The sequence below is a fragment of the Ciconia boyciana genome, chromosome 6, assembly GCF_034638445.1.
Source record: "Ciconia boyciana chromosome 6, ASM3463844v1, whole genome shotgun sequence".
NCBI classification, from domain to species: domain Eukaryota; kingdom Metazoa; phylum Chordata; class Aves; order Ciconiiformes; family Ciconiidae; genus Ciconia; species Ciconia boyciana.
In genome coordinates, this window is record NC_132939.1 from 9507582 (window position 1) to 9529961 (window position 22380).

General features: G+C 34.7%; 1 protein-coding gene across 2 annotated transcripts in view; it reads left to right on the top strand.

Annotated features, from left to right (window-relative positions):
• The window catches only part of QSER1 (glutamine and serine rich 1), a 47228-nt gene extending 26106 nt beyond the window's left edge, over positions 1–21122 (top strand). For both annotated transcript variants that reach the window (XM_072863619.1, XM_072863620.1), the window contains 9 exons: positions 2655–2950; positions 4519–4635; positions 5281–5414; positions 7632–7843; positions 9480–9617; positions 10981–11078; positions 14698–14850; positions 16288–16383; positions 16996–21122. In XM_072863619.1, coding sequence (XP_072719720.1) covers positions 2655–2950; positions 4519–4635; positions 5281–5414; positions 7632–7843; positions 9480–9617; positions 10981–11078; positions 14698–14850; positions 16288–16383; positions 16996–17136 — 1385 coding nt within the window. In that variant the 3' untranslated portion in view covers positions 17137–21122. The remainder of the gene's footprint in view (positions 1–2654; positions 2951–4518; positions 4636–5280; positions 5415–7631; positions 7844–9479; positions 9618–10980; positions 11079–14697; positions 14851–16287; positions 16384–16995) is intronic.
• The last annotated feature ends 1258 nt before the right edge of the window (positions 21123–22380 follow it).

The window sequence follows — 22380 nt, forward strand, 5'->3', positions numbered from 1 at the left end:
CTAAATATGATTTTCATCTGGAAACCTCAACAAACCATCAGCAGAAAAATAGGGAGGAGTCTAAAACACAGACATCAACAAACTATCAGAGGTTTTAAATATATTTTAAAAAAATTTTAGTAAGAGAACATATTAATAATTGCCATCAGCAGAGGTTAAATTCTTCCTAGATAGAGTTAAACATGCACTTTCTGTGATTGTAAGAGTTGCACAGAGTATGTTTATGAAAACAATTTTTGCACTTGTAAACTGAGCGCTGGTTTGGCTAGTCTTGTCCGAGATGGGAGTCATTTGACTTTGATTTCAGCCAAATTAATCGGGAGTGTTGTAGCTTCATGTTGATACATTGCTAACAAAATCTGGGAAGGGTTGTATTGGGCAGGGAGGGGCAGGCAGCAACCACTGATCACGGTAGTAGTTAGTTTTCCACGCACTTTTCAGTTTCACTTGTATTGCATCTATGCTGTTTGTTACATCGTCAGTGTTCATAGCTTTTAACTGATGCTGCTTTGTTTTGAAGTATTTTCAACATACAGCTTATTTTTGCCTAGATAGACTTTTTCAGTAAAGTTTGTTTTCTCTGGTAAGCAGTTAAAAACTATCCAGCCAATCAAATAACTGTACTAATTAAAGAGAAATACCATTACCTTCCAAAATAATCACAGGGAGAAAATGAAACATTTCTTAAACTCCTCTCAGGACCCATAGGCTGGTTCTTAACAAAACAGAATGAAGTAATTTTTTCTCTTTTTAGATTAAAGGAGAGAGGGAGATTTTTTTTCTCTAGGGGTGACATGATTTACTGAAAAATACATAGCACAATTGAACTTAAATTGTAATAATCAGACCTCAAATACTGGAAAAGGATTGCAGAATACATGATATACTAAACAATACCTCATCTTAATTACTGTTCTGTTTTCTTCTGTGGATAGTTATGTTAAGTTATGTTAAGTTCATGCATTTTGGAAAGTCTGTTACAGAAGATGAAGTTTTGTCATGTGTCTTTCAGTTGAATATGTGTTTTGAACAAGAAAGCAGTGACCTTTTTTTCCCCAGAAAGCCAAAATGTGGACAGTGCCATGGAGTGAGCCTCTTGATGAAGCTTGTTAATTTTTATAAGCCGTGTTCTGTGTACAACTTCCTAAGGAAATATTTAAAAGGTTTTTTGTTGGGTGGACATTTCCATTAGTGTTTTATTTGCAGTGATTTCTTTTACAATATTATTGTATCTTCTTTATATTTGTTATTCATAAGGATGTAATCTTTATACCACCAATTTCTTGAATTTGCCTTCCTGTTTTGTTGTATACAAGACTGTTTGTACATTATACAAGATTCTTAGTAATGACTTCTTTCTTACTTGCTGGTGTTTTGCAGATTTTCTAGTAATTCCTTCTGTCTGTTTTTGCACATAAGTATGGAAAGACAAATATTAAAACATAGTCTTTTGTTGGTAGTATTAAGTAGTGTATGTACATTTATCTGCTGTTCTGAAGAATGTGTAAATACACTTGGGGAACTAATAATGTTGTGTCTAATTAAAGCTGTCATAGCTTGCACTGAACAAAGAAATACAACATATTTGCAATAATGTGATACGATATATCCAGAAGAACGTATTTCATGGCTTAGTAATTTTACTGAACTGATGTAATGAATCTTCACATATCTGGTATATAGCTTTTGTACTGACACGTTAATTTGATATTTAAATAATTTGTTTTTAATCACTTTTATTAAAATATATGTCACGTTGTCTTTTTTCTATTTTTTCTAGTGAAAAAGTCAACAATTAACAATGATTGTAACAAAACTGTAAAATGGTTATCTTCTCAAGTTTGAAGTCAGTTTCCTAAGTGATATTAGTAATTATGCTATAGCTAATATAACTTGATTTATTTTAGATCAGCAAGTCAGTATTAAAACTAATATGTGTAAAAGAGTATAAAGTAATATCTAAAAAGGATTCTCATTTTTTTCAGGTGAGAAAGAATAATGATTTTGAAAAGTGGGAGTTTCCTTTGGCTCTGGGGCATAGAGGAGAAGGAAGAATAATGTTCTTTCCCTTCTTCGTTTTGTTCTTATTGCTCATCTCTGTTAATATTAAAAATTATTAGGATATTGCCCAAGTTTTAACTGGAACTTCCAGTTACATTGTCACAAGATATAAATAATAATGTCCAAAAGTCATACAGCAAATGTTTTCATATTTCATGTGTATTTCTCTTTCCTTAATCCAATTTAAAAAGACATTAATTATCAGCAGATTGGAAATAAGATTCAGTGTTGTAACCTTTACTGTTGTATTTGCTTATTTACACAAAATACAATAGTATTTCCTGTTGATCATGTCTGTAACTATCAAATTATTTTCTAAAGTGTTCATCTTTGTTATTTCTAGATGCTAATAGATGCAGCAGTTTAATACAAACAGAGGTATACTAGCTAAAATATTTTGGTTTTGTTTAAGGTTTAGTTGTGGCCAAGATAATGCTTATATTTTAACGCTTAGAAAAGATGTTTTTCCTAGAATAGTTGTTTTTAATATGTATTGTAACAGAAAAGAAGAAAAATAAATCTAATTCCCATTTTACATTGCTAATCCTTGATAATTTGTTTAAGTAAAATACAGATTTTTTTTTTTTCTTCAGAAGCTGAAAAAGTGACAGTTGTTACTGCTGCAGCCACCGCCACTAGTGCTGTAATAAAGCAGGAATCTCCACAGGCAACTGCTCCTGTAGTCAATGCGCAAGAGAAAATGAATCCAGCTGACCCCTTAAAAGTAGCTCAACAGGATGCTGTGACTTCAGACCAATTGGCAAAAATACAGGCAACTGTTGCAATAGAAGGATGTACTGATGAGGAGAATACGGACAGTGGAGGAGAGGGCATGTACAGAGAACGTGATGAATTTGTGGTGAAGATTGAAGATATAGAGACACTAAAGGTAATCTGAATACTTGCTGTGGGGAAAAAAAAAAAGACAAAAAAAAAGACAAATCCTCCATATGAATTTAGCCTCAACAAACTACCAAAAGAGGAAAGGCTGCAGATTACTTTTCTGTTTCTACTCTAATATTCCCTGGCTGCTGACAAAATGCCTTAAAGGTGTCTTTCTAGTGCAGGTTATGAATATGTTTTGCATATACATGACCCATTTTGTACTACATACATAATAAAGTAAATCTATGTGCTCGTAACCTCTGTTAGAACTTGGAATTACCTTTTTTAATATTAAAAAGCATAAATTTTTCACAGTAGTCAACACTACATTTTTTTTTTTAAGATAGTAGTAGGCTTTCAAGCATAAGGTGTTGAAGAAATGACTTTTGGACTTTTGCAAAAGATCTTGGAGTTCTCTTTTTTTCTCTTTTGGAAGAGGTTCTGTTTGCTATTCCAACAAGAAATAGCTTCCATAAGCAACCAGTACAGCTCTTCACATAAGTTTATGGGAATGTTCTTTGCTGTCTTTGATTTCTTGTTTTGTTTTCGTTGCTTCTCCATTTTAAATGCTTCTGCATGTTTACCTTTCCTTTTGTTGCTATCATAGCCAGAAATATTCTTACCATTAATTTCTAATACTTTTGATTACTTGTCTATGTGTTCATCCTCTTGAGTTTAAGTTTTAAATGAATTCATGTAGCTTTGTCACATAAGACAAGTGTTACCAGTTTTAAAATATTCCCTTGTCACTTACAAAACTGATTAAGTTTTGTTATGAGATATTATGAATTTTAAGCTTTGTGGTGTTTATTTCTTTAGTTATTTAAACAGTCATGAAAAAGGAACCAATACTTGTTTATATGTTTTCCAAAAGGAGAGTTTTTGAGTTGTTAGTTTGTGTGTAGGATTTACAGGGAATTCTCATTAGAGCCAATAATAACAGATTTGTGTTTTAACATAGTTTATTTCTCAAACTATGTGAAGAAGAAAATCAACTCAAACTCTTTTTTTCTTTTTCTTTTTTTTTTTTAATGGTTAAGTTGAACTGAAAGTGCAAACTCTGGTTCACTAATTCATACTGAACTATCTCTTTTCACATTAGTGCAAGCATCGTGCTGTAATGTACCTGGGCTTCTGCTACAGAGTCTCTAGGGATCCACAAGCTTTTTGCTACTTGTTGTGATTCTCGCATTTTTGTTTTAAAAAATATTTCATAGAGCAAAAGAATAAAAACTGGAAAAATTTTATATTGTTTTAAAAAATAAAATTACGTGGCTCAGTTGCATGGTACATGAGTTAAGACACACCGTAGGCAAAGCTGGAAAGCTGGCTGGCACAACTTCATCACTGTGGAAGTAAAATTTGTAGATTGCATTATACTTGTAGTTCATGTCATACTGTCTTGATGCAAATGGCACGTAATGACTAAGCGTCATGACTAAGGGTTTGGAATTTTCAATTACTTATTTCCATTTTATCCCTGGGTGGCGTGCTCAAAAAAATAACACACAAACACACTTCTGGGAGAAAAATAAGCGCTGTTTTTAGCAAAAAAACTTTATGTTCTTACAGGTTGCTTTGCAAACAGGAAAAGAGCCTCCAGCTATTTGGAAAGTACAGAAGGCTTTATTGCAAAAGTTTGTTCCTGAAGTGCGAGATGGACAGAGAGAGTTTGCTGCTACTAACAGTGTGAGTCTTAAAAATTCCTTATGAAGCCTCATGGGAACTGATTTCCTTAATGGAAGTCTAGGAAACAAAATAAAATGTGATTCTGACATACATTCTTAGCAAGCATCCTGGGGGGGGTTCAGGAAGAGGTTTCTTGATTTCCTCCTACTCTAGAATTCTCTCTACATATATTAATGGGCAGATTCTTTGCTTTCCAGCATGGGTTCTTTGATATCATTCAGGCTGTGTAAAGGAACAAGTTTTCACAACCAGAATAAAGTCTGGAAGCAGGCTTGTGAACCAACTGCTTTCCATAATGGGAAGGATACAGATAGGATACAATTTCAACAGGCAGCCCTTTGCCAGGCAGATAATCCTTTTGGGATTGCACATGGGGAGGATTAAATAAAGGGAGAAAATGAAGCCCAAAGTACCTCTTGCCTTATTTTCTTACTTTAACTATTACGTGGAAATCCATTGGAGAATTGCTGTTAAATTATAAATGCTGTAGGATGGCTTATCTTTGTATGTAAACAAGTTGGTTTTAAACTGAATTTTTTTCTTCAGTATTTAAATTTTTGATTGTTAAACTGAATAATTTACTTAACAGAAACACTTGTGGTCTTTTGTGGGGGGTTTTTTTGTTTGTTTTTTTTTTTTTTTCAGTATCTTGGATATTTCGGGGATGCAAAAACAAAATACAAACGAGTGTATGTGAAGTTCATTGAAAATGCAAACAAAAAGGAATATGTCAGAGTGTGTTCAAAAAAACCACGAAGCAAGCCTGTACAGTCAGCAAGGTATTTTATTTCAATTTGTTTTTCATTTTGCCATATTGTTTTCATATTAAGAACACACCTATTTTAATAAACAAGACTTATAACTCAGGATTGTGTTAATTGAGCTTTAAGTTGGAAACTGAGAACTGTGTGTTTTGCTTTAAGAAATGAGAAATAAATTACTGCCATATCAAGAATTCCTTACCCTGAGTCTGTGGATTACAATAATCATTCATTTTAGAGGTGTTAGGGCTCCACACGCTATTTCTTTCTGTTATCTTTTGCCCTGTTACACAACATAAGGATAGAAGCCTACAGGTGTAATGATTTTAAATTTTTGTGTGTTGCTTTCTCCTATCCTGTGGACTTTGCAAGTTAGGTATGTTTTTCCGGATTGATTTCATGACCGTCCTGTCCTAGTATACTAGAAGTACCATGCTTTCTTCTCAATCCTGGAAAGTTAATTTAAAAACAAAAGTTAATTGTTGAAGTTGGTTGTCGCAAGGATGTTTTTCCTTCTTTTGTATGTCCTTGCACACCATGGGTATTTTACTTTTCTTATTGCACCTGCCCTAGTCCCCTCACCCCACCCCAAAAAGCCTTATCGCTTTGAGTCATCCCATGCAACTTCTATCCATGCCTTAAAATCAGTAATTCCAGTAGCACTGCTTTTAAACCACCAACAAGGATAAATAAAACCCAAACAAATCTGTCACTCCGGAGAGCTGTGTAAAGAATGCAGGGCAAACGTAGTATGGTTTTGATTATTCTAGTAAATATACTACTGGTCCTGGAAAACGTTACGACCTTAAGCATCTCTCACGCAGGTACTTTAGCTATCTCTGAGATTTCCTCTGTCACCTTCCTTCTGACAAGGTTTTCACTTCAAGTCTTTCACTTGCTAAGGGTTTTGCTGTTGCGTTTTATGTTGACCTTTGATTGTGCTTTTGGAAAAGATTGCAGATTCTGTGTTGTACAAACTCTGTCATGCTTTAATGCTTAGCTTATTTTATTTTCTCACAACTTCAGATGATATCTGAAGCTTTTCAATAGTTATAATTTAATGCAGATATATTTTCTTTATCAGATCTTAGCAAACAGTAATTAAAAAAATTACAGTGCTCTTCATTCAAGAAATGACTGGGTTTTTAAGTCCAGTTTGCTCTGAAAGAAAGCAATGCCATTGGATAATCAATTTTACCAAATGATCATGATCTACTTCAAACTAGCTAGGATTTCGATGCTCTTTTTTTCTTGGGCTACAGAAGACTGTTCCAGAACCTGTTCCTCTAGTGCTCTGAAACAATCCTGTCTTTCAGCCAAAACGTGATCATGATTACCTTGTATCCAGATATTCTCCTCCAGTCAGATTCCACCTCTGTCTTTGTTTCACTAAGCTGGATTAATCAAAGTCTTTCAACTTCCTTGTCTAAGGCAGGCTTTCCATTCCTCTGATCATCCTAGTTATCTATTGTCTCCGTCCATTTCAGTTTGAAATCTTAATCTCTGACAGATGACTAAAATTACTCACAGTATTTCAGAAAATATGAACAATGTTTCTACTGCACATTTCACTGCTTTACCATTTGAACTTTCCCATTTGGACAAAAAATCTTGCCTGGCGCTTCCCAGAATTGTATTCCCTGCCATGTTCTCAAAACTGCATTGCATTATTAGCCCTAAAGTACATAACTTTGTATTTATGATACTAAGTTTCCTGTTTGCTTTCCTGTTTTGGGTGGTGGGAAGAGAAAGAGGAGGAGTTGTCTGGTTTCGTATTCCAAGATCCTGCATTTCCTGTGTTCTTACCTGGTTGATATTCTCCCGTCTTTGTATTGATACAATATCCCAAATTCACTTTGTCAGAAAATCTTACTGATTACTAGTATTTCTTCAAGTCTGTCAAGTCTGATTTTTTTTAATTACATAATCAATTTCAATGTTACCTCCAATATCCCATAACTCAGAAATTCTACTAACATTGGGCAATTTAAACTTTCTGTGCCTGTCTACCTAATTATAAAATTGGAATACTATTTAATCATAGGTAGTTAAGAATAATTGTTAAGCATTGTATAAAAAATATTGTAGTATAGTATGACCTAATTCCTAGTTACGTGGGACAATGAAATAAGTATTGGGGAATATATTCTGGTTAAATAAGGCTATAGCTATTTTATTAATGCCAAAACTTGTGTAGTAATTATTTTCATAAAGATCGTCTTCATAATATTGCAGGACTATTCATTGCAAACCTAGTAGTAGCAACAATAAAACCCCTGATCCACCAACACCAAAACCAACAGCAGCAAAAGTCTCTTCTGTGAAACCCAAAGCTAAACAGCCAAAGGTAAAGGCTGAACCACCACCAAAGAAAAGGAAAAAGTGGAAAGAAGAGTTTTCATCTTCCCAGTCTGATTCTTCACCTGAGGCCCAGAGTGATGAGGATGGTGAGCGAGATATTATTGTTAGCATCTAGGCCTATTTGAACTTAACTGAGAATAGTATTATAAAAATATGTTGCTTGATCTTGCAAATTTTTCTTTACTAGCCTTCAGAAAAAAAAATCGAAATCTGACAGTGCCACACAAAATTGATTTCTTAAAACTTGTTTGTGTATGAGCAAATGCGTGCAACTGAAGTTACCTCAAATGTAGTTTATCAATTAGATAAATATATTTTTACTACTTGCTTTCTAAGATGGGTACAATTGCAGGAGAAGGAGCTGATTTGATTTTCGAATACATCTCAGGAATCGAATTCTTCATTAATTTTCCATTGCAACGCCCTGTCATGTCTAAAATAACATTCCTGCAATGCTTGTCTGCATGCAGATGTGGGCAGAATGCAGATGTTACTGTTGTTTTTTCAAAACCCAAGGAGAAGAAGCAGTTGACTTTTTGGCTGCTTCATTGCTTGTCTAAATGCCAGCTGTTCAAATGCAGCCTGCTGAGCAGATTTGCTGTTAAGACATTCACGGTGTCTTGGAACATTGAAATACAATGTTTGCAGTAGTTCTCCAGAACAGAAAGGAATTTTTGAAGTGTACTGTGTTTATAGAGATTACCTGTGGTAGCAGATGTACAGTATTTTTTGCAGTTTTTTGTTTATTTCCTGTATGCTTAAAGTCAACTGTATAGTACCCGTGCTTTATATTGCAGTATTTCCAAAGCATGTTGCTCTCAATGGCTTTAACTATAGATCAGCTAGGGTTGGTGCACTGGAACGATGCCTCTGCTGAAGGCACCATTAAAATAACATTTTTTCAAGCAAACTTACCCAAATAACTATTAATATGTACAACCATCTGTATTTAAAATTTCAAGTAACCTGGTGATGATAGTCACCCATAGAAATGTGAATATCTGAGAAAGTTTAATAGCCTTGCTAGCTAAATTACTGCAAAATACTGGTATTGTACATGGAGCCTATAAAAAGCTCCAGAATGCTTACTAATACTGATAACTACTCCATGTGCATGTTTAAAATTGCAGCCTACGAAAAAATAAAAGCTTCCTCAGAATCAGCACAAATACGCCTACATTGCTTCGCTGATAAAAATTGTTTTACGTGTTTTTTGTGAGTTGGACAATTAAGTGGGATTGACTTCGATGGTATGTGGGCTCCTAAGTGACATTAGTGCTTTTGAATGAATGTTTTTCTGTTGGACGACTTTGAGTTTTCTGGTTCTAGGAGGTACTTGCATTGACATGAAACCTGCACTTAGGGCACTTTGCTTGACTGAAGTTACTCATTATTCCTTTTCTCTACACTTTCACCTGCAATAATAGAAAAATGTTTAAATTCCCTACAATATGATAATTTAAATGCTGATAGTTACAAGTAATTGTATGTTTTTCTACAAAAAATTGTACCATTTGTACCAGATTTGGTGTTTGTACTGGTTTTGGTGGTTTTGGCTTGTAAGTAGTTTGAGCATTATTTCTGATTGTATAGAGTTTTAATTTCTTGGGATACCAGTAGAGGTCACTTGTGTATTAAGAGAGAAGGCCTTTAGTTTTGAAAACCACAAATATTTGCAGGATATTGAAGGAAAAAAATCACTATATTCTGATTAATTTTCAGAGCTTGTACCTCCAGCTCCCCTTGTTACTCGCTTTTTGAATACAAGAGCTATGAAAGAGACTTTTAAGAGCTACATGGAGTTGCTTGTTAGCATTGCCTTGGATCCAGACACAATGCAAGCCTTGGAAAAGAGCAATGGTACAGTATGTTTAACATTTGTATGTTTTTATTAGATTTTAAGGTTATTAATCAGTAAGGCAAATGTATTTTTTTTTTAAAGGAAAAAAAATCACCAAACTTTTAGCTACATACCCACATCTGAAGAACACTTTATGCAAATTGCTTATATGTCTGCATATATATATGTATATTTGCACTATCTCTTTGAATAATCAAAGTAATTTAGAAATACTGTTTTGTCTGCTTTGTTGCATTAGACTTGTGCTGTGAATGTGAGAACTGAGCTCTTTGTCCCTGCTGTTACTATGTTTTAAAGTCTTAGCAAATATTTATTTCAAATTACAGTTTCAAGTGTGTGTTTACTTTCTTATGAAGAAATACCCTTATAACTATAAGTAGTTCTGATTCTTGCTACTATTAAAAATTCTGCTTTTCAAAGTCTGAAACCTTAAAATTCTAATCAAAGACAATTGTATTCCACTTCTTTGAGGAGAAAATGTCTGGACTTATTTACCATAGTGGACTTCAGGATACAAAAGTCAAAACTGTTCTATTTTTCAAAATTTAGCAAAACACTCAATGTATAAAGATAAAGGTCCCAAAAGAGCAATCATTTCACATACTATTTAGTTGCAGGCTGTTGTTCTGTACTATATTCTGTTCGCCTGTATTTAAAAAAAAAAAAAATATTTTCTAGACTCTCCTTTCCTGGTTTGATCTGGTTGTGCATCAGTGGATACTTACTTCAAGATTTCTACCCATGCGTTATGTCAGTAATCCCACTAAAAGCAAAGAAATTGAGTTTATAAATAAAAGACTCCATACTGAGCTGTAAATTTTCATTCATGGCCACATGCCTATGTTCAAATCTATATTGTGCAATTTACAGTGGTTTATCAGATAACTTTCGTCAGTAAGCACTTTCCCCAATTTCTTTTGTTATAAATGCCAGCAGGGTCATCTCTTGTAATATGGAATAGCAAATGTCAAAACCGCATACTTGTCTTCATAAAACTGCCAGTTGTGTTGCACAGAAGAGGATTATGTAGGAAATGGCTTGAAATTGTCTCTAAGATTAATGCTCTATATTGTTCTATCTTAATTTTTTCCTTTCAGCAGAGAAGAGTCAGAGAAGGAGCAGGATTGCAGTCAGTAATTAAACTGCATAATATCTAGACCAGTTTAGCAGGCTGATCCAAAAAAAAGGGATTTTTGGGGAAGAAAAAAAAAGAGAACAGACATTTGAAATTAGTTTAAGTGCAAATTGCATTATTTTTTACTTCCACATTTTATGTTAATGGGTAGAAGTATAGATTGAATAGGAATTTCATTACTGTGTGTCTCTCAATAATCAACTGCTGCATTTTTTTGTGTCTTTTAGATGAGCTACTTTTGCCTCACATGAGAAAAATTGATGGCATGCTGAATGACAATAGGAAAAGGTTGCTTTCCAAATTACGCTTGGATCATACTTTCAAGGTATTCTCTTTTAAATTCTAGGATTTTAAAAGAAATGTTATAAGTAAGTCATTGAATGCGTACCGTGCAGGCACAACTTAAAACCCAGAAGGCAAATTTGTAACAGAAGTGAATGTGGATTTGAAAGAGATGCTATAAATTCAATGCTTGTATGTGGCATTTGGAGGAGAATGTGATGGAGGAGTTTATACTGCAAAGGTAAAGTTCTAGTTTTACTCCCCATGCTTTCTGGTTCATTTTCAGGCATTTTTTTCTTTTAAGCTTCTCAAGTTTGCCCAAAGAAAATGTTTGCTGTCCTTCTAGAGCTTTTGGTTAAGTGATTGTATTGCCTAAAAATCTTAGTAAACTTTTACATGAAATAGCTATGCTGCGGAGCAGATGTCTGAACTTCTTTGAAGCAGAGAACATGATCAGAGTAGTTTAAAATGAGGACAGAGGGACTTGAGAACAACTCATTTGTGCACTCTCTCATGTATCTTGAAAAGTGTGGATAACAAGCCCCTATTACAGCAACTTTGACCTGGTAATAAAAAACAGGTCTGGAGATGGACAGGGAAGAGAGCAGCCATACCATCTCAGCAGAGAGAGAGTAAACAGGAGGATAATCACTGCGGTTCCTGCTGTTCCCATCCACCCTCCAAGCAACAGTGCAGATTTCAAAAGTGCAGTAAAGTGAATTAAGGTTATTTTCACTAATGTCTGAGAACGAGTTGTCAATGTCTATAATCAGATTGATTACTTCTTCCTGAAACAGTTTTGAGAGCAACAACAATAGACCAGACCTATCTGTAAACACCATCAGACCAAACTTGCTCTTTTGCCTGTCTTTCCCCTGTTCCCTTATGTCCATAGTACAGAGATACTTCTGGGACAATTAGTTGTCTCTCTGTACTGCTGGGTGCTTATTTTTGAGAGGTAGGAGGGGAGGGAGATAATAGCAGACGTGACAGTTCTGCTTTTCATAATGAAATCTTTAAAAGATCTTTTTCCCTACAGCCCATTCCTGGTAAGTCTTGTGGGACACTAAGTGACCTTGTTTCAGGGATGAGAACATCATGAACCAGTGAAGCAGCTTTAATTCACACAATTCTTGAACTTTTTTATTGTTAGTTATGCTGTTTTCCCAACAGCTGTACAATTTGTACCTGCTTTAACAGAATTTCTTGTGGCTTCCTCCTTACAGTAGGAAGGCATGGGGAGGGCTGTGTACTTTCAAACCATACACAGAGCCTCAGAGAGGTAGCATGTATTAACCCTCCATTTTTGTTTTTCTTTTGTGGTAAGAGTTTTCTGATAAGTTATTTCTATAGCTGCTTCTTATAGACCTGTCTATGCAGAGGAGATAGGCCACATTAAGGTACGATACAAATTTGTAGAATTTTCAGAATATTCTCAGAAAATTCACAGTATACACAAAGTGAGATGTAGCTTATTTTGGTTTTTTCGCAGTTTAAGGGAAAAAAACGAATATAATCTTCTGTAATACTAACATGTAATTACAGCTGCTTATTCAGTTGAAGTACATAATTAATATAATAGCTTTGCTGTGTGTTCACTTAAGAGCAGATTATGTATCATATCTAAAGTTAGCTTAAGCCTGTATTTCACAGTATGATCTTCAAGACGTTTATGGAGTTATGGATGTAAGGAAGGGATCTGCTTATGATGTAAACTGAGAGATAAAAAGCCTTTTATGTTTGCCTTCTGGTATGAGGGTACCAGCTTGTGCCATCTTTGGGTCAGTATTTTGGATAAAAATGAAATGCCTGTTTGTCATCGTAAATGTGTGGTTAGGAACATGTGTTTGATACTCTTTAAGATTCAGGTTAATCTGATGATTAGTACAGGAAAGTCTGCTTTGGTTCCAGCTTTGATCAAATGACTAGTTCAGATGTTAGAGCTGAATGAGGCACTGAAACAAGCAATAAGTAAAAAAAATAATTATCGTTTGAGTATCATTCGGTTTGAATATTTTTACAATTCTGCATTGATAAGCATGGATGAGTTTAACACGTTTTTTTCACTGGATACAGTTAGCACTGTATTGGATAGCACTGGATATTTTAACACTGTATTACGAACGAAATCAGACACTGAAGTTAGCAGTCAGTGTTTGGTAGTTTTGCCTGTAACATTCTTTATAGTTCTAACAGTTTATTGTGTCCTTTGGGTTATAGTTTTTTATAAACAAAATTAGAAAATATTACTGTTGCTTTAGTTGAAGCTCAGTAAATGAAGCATCTTAGCTGAATTGTGTAAATTTGATTTGGAAATAATTATCACCATTTTATGTCTTGTGCTCTCAAAGGTGCGGAAATTGCTAGTATTTTCTTCTTCATTCCAATTCAAATTTGTCTGCTTTAGGTCAGTTGTCTGGCCATGTAAACTGTTCTGGTTAATAGGAATTCTCCAGAGGAAGGCAGAAGTGGCCAAAGCCCCTTGACATTCAGTCAACCTTCAGGAAGGCGATTACAGTGGATAGAAAAACTAAATAATTTAAACCTGTTAAAGTTGCTGTTCCAGTTTGAAAGCATTGCAATGAATATTGTATATGGACAGGTTAGCTAGTCGAGGTTACTGCTACCACTATGCAACTATCTCTGTGCAGTAGATTTTATAGCTTTTTACTGAGAGTTTTTTAATAAAGCAAAAAATGGCTGATGTATATAAAGTGCTAAGAAATTATAGGCAGGGGAGGTTGTTGAATTCTAGTACTGCTTCTTAAAAGAAAATACAAAAATTTAGTCAACTTCGTATTTTAACCCAATAGTCCAAATCAGACCATTAAGCTGCAGGATTTATACATTTTTCTGAATTTTTTTTTCCCCCTCATATTGGAATATAATACAAAGATAAATATGTTCATTTAACTCGAAATACTTTTTTCAGGACCAGATTATATAGCATAACACAACTATTTCAAAGCAGCTGCTAACATAATGCTGTATTTTTACAACAAAGTGGTATTCAGATTTATTCATGCAAATAACGTAGAACTGAAGCTGGTAGAAATGCATGCAGTTCACTCCCAGGAGTTAATATGTCTTAAAAACTTGAACTTTTTTGAACCAGTCATGTACTTCACTGTGCATAAGCTTTTCTACATTACAGATAGGGTAAGATGCAATTAATTTATATGTTGCAAAAGCTAGGACAAAACCTATGAGGATATTTAGGCATCCAATCCCTGCTACAATTGGTAGACTTCCCATGCCTGACTAGGCATTAAGTCCTTAGGCATCTCCAAGTAACTTGGCCTTAGAGATTCTTGGGTAGAAATAGAATGCAAAGCATTTTAAAAGGTAAAAACTGCCTGGTGGAGCCTTTTTTTGCTCTTTCTAATGAAACAATCACAGATGATAATCTGAGATACGATAAAAGGATCTTCTCATCTTGAAAAATTACAGTAGTCAAGAACAAGTGGTCATGCTTTTCAAACTGTATATGGTTGCTTGATCTCATAAAGACCTTTTATCAGGTCTTTGTGGAAGAATAAATTGTTTCATAATAGGCTGCACTCGAACTTTTCAAAGAAAAATGGACAATTTATCAGCAGTTTGGGTGGCTGGCCATTCTTGAATTTTTCATAATCCTTTTTCTTTATATGCTCTCTTTAAAGAACGCTTTGGAAAACTTTCCTGAACTGACAGTGATCACTCGGGATTCTAAGACAAAAAGTGGAGGAACGTCTGTGTCCAAGATCAAAATGAATGGTAAAGCTTACAACAAGAAAACGCTTAGGGCTTCTAAATCAACCACTAAATTAGCACAGGTAAGTGTTCAGAGAGTTTATTGCTGGCACCATCTGGCTTCTAATATGATAACCACATTTATATAAAATACTGCTTCGTGTATTAGGTTTTTTTGGTAGAATTTATCAAAATATAAAATCTTTGCATGAGGTGCTTTTTCTGTAACAAGGGAATGTTAAGAAAAACAAAACACAAAAACATTTAAAGCAGTATATTAAATCATTGTTTTAACTCACCTGTGAAACAGTTATATTCCAGTAAGGAGACAAAATACAATAAATCATTTCATAGTTATTCCCCTATTTAAGTTCTATGTTTAGACCCAAATGCTCTAATCCTGTATATTTATACAGGAAGTCTTCTGTAGCAACTACTCAAGATTGCAGGAAGATGTAGTAGTAGTATGTTGCTTCTCTTACGCAGGCAGCAGTCGGTAGGTGTAGTTGGATGGGAAGGGAGAGGTGAGCACTGCTGTTGCTGTGCTTCTCACCCGTTGTAGCATGCCAAACAGCAGAGCCCTGCTAGAGCCCACTCTGCTTCTGTCACCACCAGAGCAAGGACTGAACTTCAGACCCTGTTTCTGCATAGCAGTCGGCCTCCTGGACTGTTGCTGAAGCAGCAACATTTTGCCTTCAACATTTGCAGTTGTGGTAAAATCACTGTGTAGCTCGTAATGATAGTAGTTTCTTAAGCGTGCTGCAAAATATCTAAAGTAAATGATACAGTGGCTTCCAGATCAAAAATTAATGTTAATACTGTAAAAAATGAGACTAGATAACGGTTTTTAAAAATTTAGTTCTTTATTGCTCTTTTCCTCATTTCCAATGACAGCATGAAGCTGTGTATCTTAAATTTAAAAAAAAAAGTTTTAAAAAGTAACGTGGTAAAGCTTCAGATATACATTTTGTTTATTTCCATAGTATTCCTAGGGAACACCATAACTAGATTTTTCTAGGTACTGGCTCACATAGGCTTACCTCCCAGCAGTAAATAGTGGCTAGACAAATGACCTGTAAATACAGCTCACGCTCATATTTCTTGCCAAAGTAACATAAGTGTTAGATAAGTATAGATCAGCTCTTCTGAAGCACAAACTGTGCTTTTTTGCAATGATACCCATCAATCGGGTAGAAAAATAATTAAGCTTTGGTAATTCTTGCAGTAGTTCTTGAGAAGGGGATGTCTTGCCTGTTTTAGACTTGCAGTGCATTCAGGAGGATTGAAAGAGTTCTTAAACCTAGTTTTGATAAAATAATTTGGTAGAGAAAGTGGAGATAGGAGATAATTGTGATGTAATGTGAGTTACAGTGTACCAAAATATGTCAAAGCAATTATTTGAATTAAATACTCAATTTCTAAATTGTTGAAAATAAATTCGTTTACAGAAGAAAATGTCTATCGTATCTCTGTCTTGGAAAATAACATGAATTTACCTAAAATAAGTGTTCTTTTTGCAGGAGTTTACAGTAGATCCAGAAAAAATACAGTTGTATTCTTTGTATCACTCACTCCATCATTACAAATATCACATATATCTAACATGTAAAGAAGAGGTAAGTATTGTTCTCTTTGAGATACTTTTACATTCATTGAAGGAATTTATTAAGGGAATTGAGTCTGACTAGAGGGACTGTTCTCCTCTTCTTGGTAAATGAGTATGGATTGTGGCCTCCTATTTTAATTAATTCTTTGTGGCAAAGAAAAGGGTATGTTGAGCACATATGTTTCCCTTAATGGGCACTGCTGCCCAGAACATTCAGATACGAGGGTTACAAGGTTTGTGTGAAGTCAGTTTCCCTCGGGATAGGTAAGCATTCTTCACTGTTATCCAAAATAAATGAAACAAATTTTACCAGTGTGTGTAACTCCTTAGATCTAGAAGCCACTTTTTGTCTTAGAATGCCCACTCCGTTACTTTTTTTCTGCAAATCCTTGGAGGAAATACTCCAGGTAGCAGAAATACGAGAGTTGAGCTCTGGCTTAGTTGTTAAGAAATGCATTTTTTGGGGCATTTTCCCTTGTTTTTAAAGTTCAAAGGTTTTCTTCCAAAGAAGGTTTGTATTTAACTGCAGAATATTATAAAAATGAAAATTCTGAAATGCTGGCAGCCTAACATGTATATGTGTATGCATCTTCCCCACCCCCTACCCCTTTTTTTTTAATAGATTTCCTCTGTTCAGAAGAAGAGTGCGGATCTCGGACAGGAAGAGATTGTGCAGCTGTGCATGAAAAATATAAAATGGGTGGAGGATCTTTTTGAAAAGTTTGGTGAACTTTTGAATCGTGTCCAGCAGAAATGCTCATAACAAAAATGTATCCCAAATCTCACATTTTTCTACAGCACTAACCTGATGGAACAGAAAGCTCAGAGGGAGGCTCTGAATTCTTTTTACAATGCCAGACTGCGTTCTTGTTCGTAGCCATTTTCATTTCACTTCATGGAACTTTGTGCCTTGGCTCTTGCTAAGGAAAAGTGATGCTGCCAAGGAAATCAGTCCTTTGGAGATGGAACTAAACGTAAACCTAACCACATTTTTAACCTGAAGAATTATTTTCTATTTTGTAAACTACTGGATAACTTAGTTTTATTTTCAGAAACGTTTTTGACAAGTGATAAAGCATGCACTACATATACTTTTTTCTTTATTGCTAAAAAGATAACAACACTTAAAATACTACAGATTTTTCCATCCCTAAGCAACAGAAAAGTCAGCGTGGGGTGAACTAATTTTTACATGTCTGGCCACCAAATTTAGGGTTTTGTACATTTGTGAACAGAGCCGGAGTGACATCAGTTTCTGCATACATATATTGCCATCATAAAATCCAGAAATGTCATTATGCTTTATGGACTCCTTTTACTATTGTCATGTTCAGGAGACTGAACATGGAGTTGGTGCAATCCTGTGACTGCTTTTTGTGTCAAATTATATTGTAATGAAAGACAATGACCTTAACTATTTTCCCTGTTTTGAAGAAAAAAAATATTTTCCTTTATACTGTGTTTTTTTTTTTTTCTTTTGGAAAAAAAATTTCAATTGTACATTTTATCTCACTAATAGTTGTATTTTTCACAGAGAAAATATTGTGGTTAAAATTGTTTCATGTATCTTTGTAATACACTTTCCATTGTTTTCAGTAAATCCTATTCATTTATATGTTGATTTCATATTGTAAACTATATATCTCGAGGTAACCCTTTTGTTTATACAGGTTTGCTTCAGTGTTAACCAGAATAATGCATACTAGACTAGTTTTGCTTTAAGTGTAGTTGTGTTAGACACTGCAATTATTTTCTGATACGTGAAAATAAATTTCTTACTAAACTAGCACTTGATTAACTGAGAGTTTAAGTGAAGAGCTACTACACTTTATCTTCATCAACAAAGATTGATGATTGAATAGACTATATGCAGTGTTAAACACAGCTTACATAATTGTTTGTAGAACTGGCAGTTGCAGAGCTGTTCTCTTTTTGGTGCCTTTCAAGTCTTCAGACATCTTTGTAGCTTTTTTTCCCCTCCAGTTTGTTAACAGTTAGTAGTGCCACTAGTCACACTCAGACAATGAATGTAATGGGCTCTAATCAGGAGAACATTTTCTTTAAATTTGCCAACAGAATGCCTTACTGAGTCATTCAGAATGGATATGTACTCTACTGGCGTCCTAAAAAAATAGTCATGTTGGTCTTTTTTCAGATAATGTAGAAAAAAAATTCATTCCTTTATCCTTTCACTGCCACTTAGTGCCTTAATTTCAGCCAAGAAAGCAGGGTTCACTATTCATTGGCCAAATGAAATAATGTTCATTGCCATGTGACCTTTTTTCCCGTTATCTGTTTTGATCTTATTTAGTTGTTAAATATTCATTAGACCTTAGAACCACAAAGAGTTTAATGAATAGATGTGAAAATGAAATGATTTGATCTTGAGTAATCAGATAGAGGTTTGAATATTAAAGTATGTACAGAATTTTAGCTGATTAGTTTTAGAACCTTGTAGGACGTTTACCTTATTTCCAAAGCTTTTCATCTTTTAAAAGCAATAATTCTCCTTTACCATTTGTATGCAGATTACAGTGAACAGAAATGGGTATGTGCCCTTGCCTTTTTTAAAGCCTCTTCATAGTGTTTTTGCTTTAAAAAGGGAGGTCACTGTCATGTTAATAGATGCATTGTGCTACTGCTATGTCTACTATAATCAAGGAGAGCGAGATAGGTTTTGGTTTAGGAAGAATGTGCGGATTGTTGGAGCAATCATGAAGCTAATTCATTTTCACAGTGAAAAGAAGGGTAGGCACAGGGTTGAAGAGTTGCTATTGTTTCAGTCGTACTGTGTTGAATCTGGTAGGAGCTAGAGTGTATATGGTGAAACCAAACAACAAAGTTGCCAACATTGGTAGCAATCAGCTAAAATTATTTTAATGTAAATATGCACACTGGAGATATAGTAGAAATGTGCCTGGTATACTCCTTAAATGATAGTGGGTATTCCCAAATTTACTTAGTGTATTCCCTTATTGGTGGGGGTGGTTGGCAGTGTGTGTAGATTCATGAGAGGTATTTACTTGCCCAGGCAGAGTTCTGTTGTCACATTACAGTGATATGCACAGCACAGTTTGGGAATTCCTAATCTGTAATTTTGAAAATGATTAGGGTGCAGACTGAAGGAACAATAAAGTTGGCTCCTTGATGGTATAGTAAAGAACTCATCAGACTTTGTCTCATATCCCTTCCTGATATGACTATGAAGCAACTAATTGAGAGAGGTCTCTGTGCTTTCTAAATGATTTCTATACTGCTACTGTGTACTTACTCTAGATTTTTGAATCTAGAAGTAGCTTTAGGAAGCTACTTGTTTTAAGCCAAGTCCTTAGAAGCTGAAAAAAGAAATGAGAGGCTTTTGGAGTAGCTTATCCCTATTTAAAAAGAAGGTAATTTTAGCAACAACCATTTAAAAAAAAAACCCAAACAAAACAAAAAACTGGCCAGGATGCTCTGCACTGCCATAGAAGGTGACCTGGCTTATTTTTGGCTGTTTTGTTCCCAAGGCCAGTTGAACGAGCACTGTGCCTGTAGAAGACAGGAAAAACCTGTCTTGAATAAAAGTAACTACCCCAGACTATTAAAGATTAATATAATGGAGCTTCCATCTTTGTCTTGGGCTGCAAAAATGGTGGCTGGATTATTAATTTACCAAATTAGAATAAGTAAAAACATGGAACTCTCAAGTGTGTTGAAGGATCATAAATCAAAATCTTTGTTAGTGGGATTGAAGAAATTTTTTATACTGAAGCAAACTTAGAAAAAAGTCAATGTACAAATTACTTTTTTGCACAAATACTTTGCTTTGTTTTGTTGCATTTTAGATAATTAATTCTGCACCCACACCTCAAATCTTTTTTTTTCCTTGAAGTAACTGAGGTCTTCATCCCTTAACCATCTTACAGTGGAAATTGAGCACTCATTTGACTGCAAGAGAAGATGCACTAGGAAGGAACAACCCCCTCCTTAGACTATGAATTAGCAAAGCAGAAATTAAGCTAATTGCATGATGAATTATTTGGGTTTTAATTCGACTATTTTTTTCCTTTAGTATGGCATCCCTGTTTACATTACATTTGTTTTTCTTGAAATACAGTATTTCTCTTAAAGGCAGGTTTTCTTTGAGATGCTACTTCCAAAGTTTTGCTAGCAAAAAGTCAGAGACAAAATTGGATCGAAATACGTTTCTGAAAATGGCTAAGGACTTTAGGGTCTTTGAAGTTCTATGACATGTATTGTATTCATATATTGTCAAAATGAAATGCTACTTTTTAAAAAGTCACATCTTACAGGCTGTCTTCCAAGTAAATGATTTCCATAGGGAAATATATTTTAAATATTATTTAAATATTTACTACTATTTAAAACAATTTTAAAACAGAAAAGCTAAAACTATGGTCACAAAATGTCAATGTGTCATCAGTCATTTATTTTGTTGCCAACACTTGACATTTGGTCTCTCTTACCCTATTACATACCTGTGCATTAGTGCACGTTCTGCCATATCTTATTGTTTAAGCTAATATTAACATGTCATTGTTAACAAATGCATGTTTTTCTGCATATCTCCTCTACATATGGCAAAAATGAAGCTAGGGCTAATTAAGAGACACTTTATGCGTTCTTAGTCCAGATTTTCAGGTGGTCCGTAATACAATGTATGGAAATGTGAAAAAGGACAGTTTTGTACCATTCATGATGTTATTAACTAAACCCATTAAAGTGAAAACACTTTTTAAACAAAAACCTTATAACGCTTAGTCATTTATTATTAAAATATTAAGTCTTGAAAAGTTAGATTGTTGGAAAAAAAGTTGGCAATTCAGACTACCGTTTCTGATCTCAATATGAAGAAATACAGTTCTAGGGGTTTGGTTTTTGTTTTGTTTTCATTATATTGCATGGATTGAGCATGTCTGGTTTATCTGTTTTTTTACATTTATGGGTTCTAAATGTTCTGAATGAATTTTCACAATGTATCTGCCAGGTCTTAAACTGATGTGATAAGTGAGGAGCCAGACAATTGGGGTAAGAGAGACTACTGCTGTGATTCAGGTGGTTTTTAGCTATGCTATTTTATTTTGTTCTCTTTCTTGCTAAACTAGAATATCATCTCTGTGTACCTATGGGAAGAAATGGCGCTGTAGAGGGTTTCAGTCTTTCCACACACCACCACCCCCCCAATTACAATGAATTGCTCTAGATACTTTCTTCCGAGTATTTTTCCCCACACACAGAGGGCTGAAGTCCCGTGGCGTGGGTAGTGGCCATAAGATACATGGAAGGCATTCTCTGAGCCACTTGCTTGCAGAAAAAGGTGAATCTAAAGGGCTGGAATTTTTTTTTTTATGGTCCTGTGTATAAGAGCTGCTTCCCAAACCAAGATGAGTATAAAATGATACATTTGCCCATGGAGTTGATTGTTTTTTCCTCCCAAAAACGCTTTGGGAAGTGAGTAGGCACAGAGAATGTCCCATTTCAGTGTGGAGGCTGAACCTTTTGATACTGCGTTCCAGACATAGGTTGTAATTTATTAAGAGTTTTTTTTTAAAAAAGAAAAAAAGCAAGAGGCTGAATGTATGCAGCTTTTTAAAGGAGAACAGCAGCTCCTACTATCAGCACTTTGTTGGTAAGTATCTTAGACAATCAAAATAATTTGTTCTGTATTAGGTATTTGCCTCTCCTGTAGAAAACCTAACAAAGCTTTGTTTCATTTCCAGAAACTAAAGAACAGAAAACTGTCTTAAAATTCTTTTAATTTAATCTCTTATAACAACACAGCAATAAATAGAACAAGCTATTTATAAAGGAGAAAAATAAAAGGTGAGTCAGGGAAAACAGCAAACGAAGAGTACAGCCCTGCAAAAGTCCATCTCAATTGTCCTGGGTATGTCTTAGGTTTCTGCTTTTAAAAGTTCTGCTGGGCTATTTCTTTTTTGTGTGTGTGTGTGTGTGTGTTCAGTTTGAGTTGGTTTTTGTTGTTTTTTTTTTTTTTAGCTACCTGACA